At 51.2% G+C, this 8,245-nt stretch overlaps 1 protein-coding gene across 1 annotated transcript; it reads right to left on the reverse strand.

Annotated features, from left to right (window-relative positions):
- Nucleotides 1-2,933: 2,933 nt before the first annotated feature.
- On the reverse strand, nucleotides 2,934-7,645 carry LOC119101125 (40S ribosomal protein S6). Its single transcript, XM_037224400.1, has 5 exons — nucleotides 7,589-7,645; nucleotides 6,969-7,173; nucleotides 4,330-4,475; nucleotides 3,669-3,881; nucleotides 2,934-3,165 (listed from the first exon to the last, which is right to left on the reverse strand). Exons 1-5 carry the CDS (start codon nucleotides 7,592-7,594, stop codon nucleotides 2,983-2,985), a joined length of 753 nt encoding a protein of 250 aa, XP_037080295.1. The 5' UTR covers nucleotides 7,595-7,645; the 3' UTR covers nucleotides 2,934-2,982.
- Between the last annotated feature and the right edge of the window lie 600 nt (nucleotides 7,646-8,245).

Consider the following 8,245-nt stretch of genomic DNA (forward strand, 5'->3'; position numbering starts at 1 on the left):
AATGAAGACGGACAAGTTGACAGACACCCAGCAAGCAGAACTGAACTTCTACACCGGACTGCTTGACTTGCGGCTACACAACGGCATGATCCTGCGGAATTCGAACGAACATCAGAGAGCGCAAGTGATCCTGCCGACAAATGTCGGACAAAGAGCGATGCACCTGGCTCATGACGTCCCGATGTCAGGGCATGGAGGTGTGAGGCGAACACTGCACCGTGTGACAGCCGGTTTCTTCTGGTACAACGTACAGCGCGAGGTGAGACGGTACTGCGGAAGCTGCACTTCTTGCTTGAGAACGAAAACGAAGTATGCAGGCCACAAGGAATGAAGAGGAACCATACCAGTAGAAGGCGAGCCGTTTCTACTCTGGTCACAGCGGACATCTTAGAACTACTGGAAAGAGACCATGCTCACAGGTACGTTTTGGTCATGACTGACCAATTCAGCAAATGGGTAGAAGCATTTGCATTGAAGAGACAGACTGCAGAAGAGGTGGCGCGATGCGTCGTACAAGTCACCTACCGGTTTGGCGTCATGGAGACTCTGTTGACCGATCAGGGACGGAATTTCGAGAGTGTCCTCATCGAAGGAGTCTGCCAACTGCTGGGCGGGAAGAAGTTGAGAACGACAATCTACCATCCATGTGGCAAGGGGCAAGTGGGGCGAATCAACAGGTCGTTACTGGAACTTCTGACTCACTACGTGACTGATAACCAACGCGACTGGGACCTGTGGCTGCCGGTGGTGACATATGCTTACAACTCTGGTTGCCACAGTGCGACAGAATTCTCACCGGGAGAACTGGTCTACGGGAGACCAGTGCGAACTGTTCTGGAAGACGAATTCGACGTAGACAGCATCGAGGATCAGTCTCATCGCCAGTTCTTGGTAAAGCTGAGAAATCATCTGAAAAACGCGCATCAGAAGGCGTTGAACCTGATTCAGCGACAGTAAAGTCTTCGCACGGAGACAAGACCGGCAACCTTTCGGCCAGGCGACAGTGTGGTGTCGTAACTTCACAGCAGGAAAAGGTGTGACCGGAAAACTGAAGCCAAAGTTCGAGGGGCCCTATCTCGCGCTGGAGGCCCGACTGCCGGATTACTTGATGAAGAAGGGGTGGAAACAACGGCTCGTACACGGCGGACATCTGAAAAAGGCAAAAAAGCCCAGATCCGAGAAAGAAATGGCCGTGGTGGAGACTGAAACTGGAACTGACTACATCGACGCTGGACTGAACTATACTGGAAGGAGATAGCCTGACCGGAGAGACAGAGGTGACGACAACGACGACCTTCGACGGCGGCCGAAGAGAAGCTTGGACCGAGGCTATTCAACTGGATGGACTTGCTTGTATCTAGGATGCAGTGCCGGAGAGCGGGGAGCAGCTGGAACGAGAAGCGGACGACGCGGAGTTCAGCCAGACGGAGCAGCTGGAACCGGTCGCGGTGACGGCCGGAGATGTGACGGTCGACGAGACGACGTCAGTGCCTAGTGACGCGCTGGAGAAAGCGGATGGTCGCAGGAAGCCGATAGACGACCTGGGCGGAGTGGAACGGGACCAGCAAGCGGCGACACCGGAACCGCTAGCACAGAAGTCGTCCTGTCCGGTTGTGCCCTCTGAAGCTGACGATGAAGCATTGGTGGCGCCACCTGGTACGGAGTCGGCGGAAGAGGCGATGCCGGTGGTAACCGGGTCAACGCGGACGAGACTCAGTCGTGAGGTGCGACGACCAAGGCGGTACCTCGACTAGTCAGGGACCCATACAGGGTACAGGGTTATTTCGTCTAACGCAGGGATCGTGCTGATTTGCGGAAGTTTGATGGTTGTGCTTTTTGTGATGTGTCGTAGCATTGTGAACGCAGCGGTCTGAGATACAGAACTCTACCAAGTGGGGTTATTTTTCGCACCCTACGCCTAGTTTAAGGTGAGGGGATGTTAGGACCAAGTTTAGCGGTTAGGTGAGGTGCATTCTCGACGAAGAACGAAGTTAGCTGTTTGTGATGTGCGGTAGACGCTGTAGTTTGTTGTGCACCACTTATGCCTCAGGTTTTGTGAACACCTGGTCGGCAGACGAAACGGGGAAGTGTTGCCCAATAGGCGAGCGCGTGACATTCCGCGGAGGTTTGGAGAGCTATCCGAGGTGATATGGGCGCCCGGCGAGTTTTCGCGGGGAGTTCGCGTTGGTTGGTGTACGGAGGAGGCACGCTGTGAATAGAAGGCCCGCGGCAGAACATCGCAGTTTCTTTTCTCGGAAGGGAAACGCAGTACGGCAGCTACCAACGAAGTCAGTTAACTAGGCGTTTCAGATAGAATCAGCCCAGACAGATGAGCCAAATTTGTGTGGGCAAATCGCAGGTGAAAGATGTTGGAGAAGTGCCGATAAGTGAGATGCCAGTGCAGTTTGAGGACGGTGATACGACTGTCATCACGCGGCACTCCCTGGAGAGCCATGAGCCAGCCTCACATTGCAGCGCTCGGTGGCCACGTTGCTCAACAGGACTGCAGCCATGAGCCCCGCCCGACACCTCTCGACGCAGTGCGACAGTGCGAATGCACTGTCGGGTCCCCTGCTCTCGACGAACCGCTACCAGCGCCACCTGTCCGGGCCCGCCCACCGACTCGGTCAGCCAGCAGAGCTTCGCCGCTGGGCGATCAGTTCGGCTTAGCTCACTTCCGGCCCGTCGTCCGGCCAGTCACGCTGTACCCGCCCCGCGGTGATGCCGCGGTCCGATTACCCATTCTCTCCCTTTCCGAAGCTCCCCATCCAACACTTTTCTTCACCAATATTCTGACCCAGCCCTTACCCGGCTTTCGGTTGGTCACAGCCCGTACTGACCATCAACAGCCTGGGACAATCCGTCCCGGCCCCGATCAGCCCGTTTCCCTGTGCCGCCCTCGCCTCCGTTCCGTGGCCCGCAAACGCAGTAGCGACGCGACCGACGTGTATTGACCACGGTCACGGTACAGTCTCGCCTAGCTCATTTCTTCTTGCTGTCCTGCGAGGTCTGCGAGTCGCGCATGGAAGAGCGACGGCGGCGCGCCTCCTTCTTCTTCTCCGTGGACTCCTTGGAGCGCTGGGCCAGCAGGCGCGCGTACTCGGCCGCCTCCACATTCCGCTTCTCGACACGGCGCTTCTTGAGCGCGGCGCGGTGCCGCTTGCGCTGTAAACAGGGCCGGGCGAGGTTACGGCGGAGCGGATGCAGACGGCACGGAGCCCGGCGCCAGTGCACGCGACCACACGGCGGGACACGAGGTCGACCGATCTCACCGAAGCAGGCTGAGAGAGCGGTACTAGAGACGATTTGCTCGAAACGGTGCCACATTCCAATTGGCAACAGCGCGAGAAAACGCTTGGAATATAATGGCAGTGCAACATGAGCATAACAGTCATAGGAGAACAAGGTCATGACAGAACGTCGTGCTCAAAGCTCCACCCGCGCCCAGGACACTGGAGAGCGTGCCTGCATGTGGCAGCTCGCCCCTGCCCCGGGCTTTAGGCCATCAGAGCGAGACAGGCCACTGGAGTGTGCCTGCATGTGGTAACCTGCTCCCATCCTTGGCCTTAGGCTGTGAGAGCATGACAGGCCATGGGAGAGCATGCCTGCATGTGGTAGCCCACTCATGTCCTGGGCCTCAGGCCATGAGAGCATAGCACAACACCCACCTGCAGGCGGACGGGGGTGATAAGCCGCTGGATCTTGGGCGACTTGAAACGCTGCTTGGCGTTCTCCTTGCCCTCCTTGGGAGGCACAGGGCGCTTCAGCACGTACTGTCGCACGTCGTCCTCCTTGGTCAGGTTGAACAGTTTGCGGATGTTGTTGGCGCGCTTGGGCCCGAGGCGGCGCGGCACGGTCACGTCCGTCAGACCGGGGATCTCCTGCCGGCGACACGGTGATCGTCAGACCCGGTCCCTGCCCAGCGCGGCGTACCACACGCCGGGGACGAGGTCACGCACCGCCAGACAGAGCGGTGCAACCCCCGCACTGGGGTACTTAACTAGGGCGCTGTTGGGACACAAACACATACAGAATGCGGTGTTGGCAAACCATGGCACGCATCATGGGCCATTAACACGGATGATAAGGAACAGTCCCCGCGGAACCGGACCCAACTGCCAAACAGACCCGAATGTTAGAGTCTAACATACCAGTCTCCAGGTCCACACATGACGCTGGTGATTCCAGCGATCACACATGCAGAGAAAGCTAGTTTGTAACAACGCATATTTGCTCGGAACTTTAACGATACCAGTCTGATGGCCCCCCGACCCCGCACACCAGGCACACGGCACCGATATTTGCCCAGTGCAGTCGAGCGTGGCGCACCTGTTCGCCCTTCTTGACGAGCACCAGGGAGATGACGGAGAGGGTGGAGTCCACGATGCAGCCGCGCACCGACTTGCGCTTCCTCTCTCCCTTCCTGCGCGGGCGGTAGCACGAGTGGCCCTTGCTCAGCAGCAGGCGCACGCGGTCTGCAAAGACAGGGCAACGGGTGAAGTACTGTGCGCTTCGACGCGGTGGGCTATCAGTGGCTGCTGCTGCAACATGCTGTTCCAGAATGCTATCAATGAGTGTATGTCGCGCACTGCGTTGTCACCTAGTGTAACTGATTTAATAATGCCTGCAGACTGAGGTCATATGGTAAGTATCCTAACCTTACAATTTCTGACTCACTGGTGCCTGACGGTGCAGGCGTCCGAGTATATATAGCACGTTGGAAAACGCCGCTATCGATTCTCGAACGGAGCCAAATGGCGTCTAAGAAATCTAGTCCTACCCTGTAAATGGCTTGTCATGAATCACCGTAGCTTCTGCCACATCTGGGATGTCACCATAACAGCACAGAACAGACCGAAATTCACATTTTACTGACTGAGCCCTAATCAATCAAACTGCTTAATGGCATGTTGTCTGAAATCATTTATTTCGAACAGTTCGTATAGGTAACTTAAGGGTCAGGGCACTTGTATAGCAAGGCACACGCCAAATACCATTGTGGACGAGCTAACATGACAACGGGCGCCACATGACCGCCCCATGCCACGTTGGCCCTCTTGGCCATTCATGACATGACCTTTCCTGATTAGCCTGTCCAGACAATGCGACTGTTTGGTGACCAACACCAACCGTGGCTGGATAACAGCTCATATTTACCTCCACCCAGTGGGCAATAGCTCTCCTTACGATACCTACAGAGAGGGTGCAAACATTCAAATGAAAAGGGGCTTAGCTCGGGATCACTTACAGTGTCATACTAGATGGTTCAACAATTTAATGAGACATCTCTTCATATCCGGAATCTTGACAGGGTTATGTCAACTAGTGTGCCACCGCTCTCCCCGCCCGGCTTTTTCTCCCCAAGAATTAACAGATTCACGTCTGATTAAACCTGTCGGCATTTTATTAGGTGCATCTGACTCACATTGCAGATTGCTCTGTCACATTCTACCTTTTTCAATTATAGTGTTGAAGTAGAGACTGTACTCATGCAATAGTTAAGCAAGACTCTTCTACCACACTCTGCACTCTTTGCTAATCAAAACTGTTTTTTGATACCTCATACTTTGAGTTCTATCCGCCTGCAGCAAAAAATCTCAAGCAGCCACGAAGCCATGTTGTCTGATTAAAGGCAATGGTGCTCAGTGCAACTCATTTCTACAGATAACTGCGGACACTGCATCACTGCAAACCTGATATACCCAGGTTCCCACATATGATATACATTTGATTCTCACCATCAAAAACAGCCAGATACTATGCACCACAATTAACTGGTTGGGGCCATTCAAATGACTGTTCAGTGATCATCCAACCCTTAGGATGGTGCAACAACTCATGATGAAACAACTTCGCAGCTTAATTGACCACCTACACAGCACTGCAGCAGTATGCTGCTGTGCATTCAGTAAGCTCTTCACAAACTTGATGGTTTCCTATTGGATAACCTATGTGACTCAGGTATATTGTGTTCTGTGATATAATGTTGCTGGGGCAACACCACAACCCATGATAATGTCTTTGTGCTTGCAATTGTTGTATCACTGTACATGATGTTTTGTGTCACAAACTCAACTTTGTACATTACTACAATTGAGTGAATGCATCAGGCTGTTGTCATATTATGTTCCACAGGGAGTGATAGCAGAGGTGATTGAAGCATATCCAAATTTCAAGGGAAGCGGGGATTGGACAGCCTGATTTACCAATCAATAGTAGTTAGAAGTCATACTTAAGCATTTCCAATATGTTGAACCTTTACCAGTTTCAACCCAAGCCCATTTTTGTTTTGCACATGCAATCATTCAGGAGCCAAAAGGACATGACCTCTCAAAGACATTCCAGTTATCACAGCATAATCCGGAAGTTGTTTTTTCTGGACTAAAAATAACCTTGCGTAACCAGGAGGGTAGTCCGTAACTGCAAATGTATGACATCCATGGTGATGTTTGAAAAAAGCCCTTACATATTATCTTTTTCCCACAAAATACTGAACTGGTAATGGGCTATTTTATTCACCTAATGTACAATGCAATGATGCATCATGCATCATTTTATCACTTGTCACATACACATTATCAGGTTGTCATAAAATTGTTAATGTGGCATATGGCAGCTGACCATTGTCGGACTAGCAAAATGATATCAAGAACTTAAACAGAATTGACATGTGACCCAGCATTTAAACATAGATCAAATCACTAGCATTGACAGGAACAATCTTGACACATATACATACATATATACATGTACACACATATACTGGCTGCACATGTAACAGCACAACTAAAACCACATGTTAAAAGGTAGAACAATAACCCTGACTGCAGGCCAAGAAAACCTGAGCTGTAAAAATATGGGTCCCTGTAACAAACTAATCACAATTCACAAGCATTCTGTTAATGAACACCAACATTCACAGGTGTTTGATTGCAACAACCTTTGTAAAACAGCACACCAAAACTTACTTGTAGTCAGGACACCCTGCTTCATGGGGAATCCCTGCTTGTCATTGCCTCCTGCTATGCGGCAGATGTACCCCTTCCACTCATCACCAATGGAATCCATGTCCACGGTGGCACCAATGCGCTTCTCATAGAAGACCCGCACCTTCTTCTCATCGTCAATTTCAAAGAGCTTCTGTGACCCCTGAGGGGGGTATGATACGTTGAGCTGAAAAGGGACAAAAAGGGGAAAAAGATTAAATCTTGCTCCTGCCAATACTGTCATGAGCACCAAAGCAATGTCAGGCCATATACAATAAAACTGATACATCAATTTGCCTGGTTCCAAATGACGATTCAAGCCTCGAACAACCATGCAATACCATCACTCCATACAGACTGGCATCGCATCGCGGCATTTCCAATGATGAGCTTTTTAAAGCCAAATATAAGCTCTGGCACCGAAGGCGTGCGCCCTCGGCGACAAAAACAGCGCACGCATTCCCCACGGAGCTACAGCAACAGAACACACACAGCCCACCAAATCGTCAATACAATGAATGAGCCAAATACTTTCACTGCAGAAGCTGGCACAGCGAAATATCAGTGCTCTCAGTAAGTACATTCACGCGCTTTTTCCTTACCTTCATGTCCGACTGCCAGCCGGACCGACGGTGTTCACCGGAAAAGGGACAGGATAGAGAAGCGGAAAATCAAGCCAAATGTTTTGACTATTGTAAGTCAATAAGTGCAGTCATCTTTTTATGACAAAAAACAAATTTCCAAAAATAATGTTATCTATCTGGTTTTTTAATCTGCCACTGTGATCAAACCCAGAAAGTATCAAAAATAGTGCAGAGCAAATGCACGAAGGAAATCGGTCGCCAATTCGTGAGCATTCGTAATTGGCTGCACGAATAACGTTTCGTGGCACGATTATACCACTTATACGATTTCCCTTGGCTTCAGAACATAGGGTTCGTAGATTTACTGATATCTAAGCCGCAAAGATAATTGATTTGCGAGTTTACGATCATTTTGACTAAGATACGTTGAACGCCAGTAGCCGAACTTTGTCACCATACCATTCGTTAACCGAACTGCAGGTGGCAAAGCGCTACCGGACATATTGTAATAACTTGTTCTAAGCACGGCTAGCTGTCACCATTGCCCTTTGAGTCTAGGCCAGGCCAGGAGCGTTAAATGGCAGGAGATGTTGAGTTGTTGGTTTCATTTTGCACGTGGCACACGGATCTAAATCCACGGCTCCAAAAGAACATTTGAATGAGGAAAGGAACTTA

The sequence above is a fragment of the Pollicipes pollicipes genome, unplaced genomic scaffold (genome assembly GCF_011947565.3).
Source record: "Pollicipes pollicipes isolate AB1234 unplaced genomic scaffold, Ppol_2.1 Scaffold_4881;HRSCAF=5763_pilon_pilon_pilon, whole genome shotgun sequence".
Taxonomy (NCBI): Eukaryota; Metazoa; Arthropoda; class Thecostraca; order Pollicipedomorpha; family Pollicipedidae; genus Pollicipes; species Pollicipes pollicipes.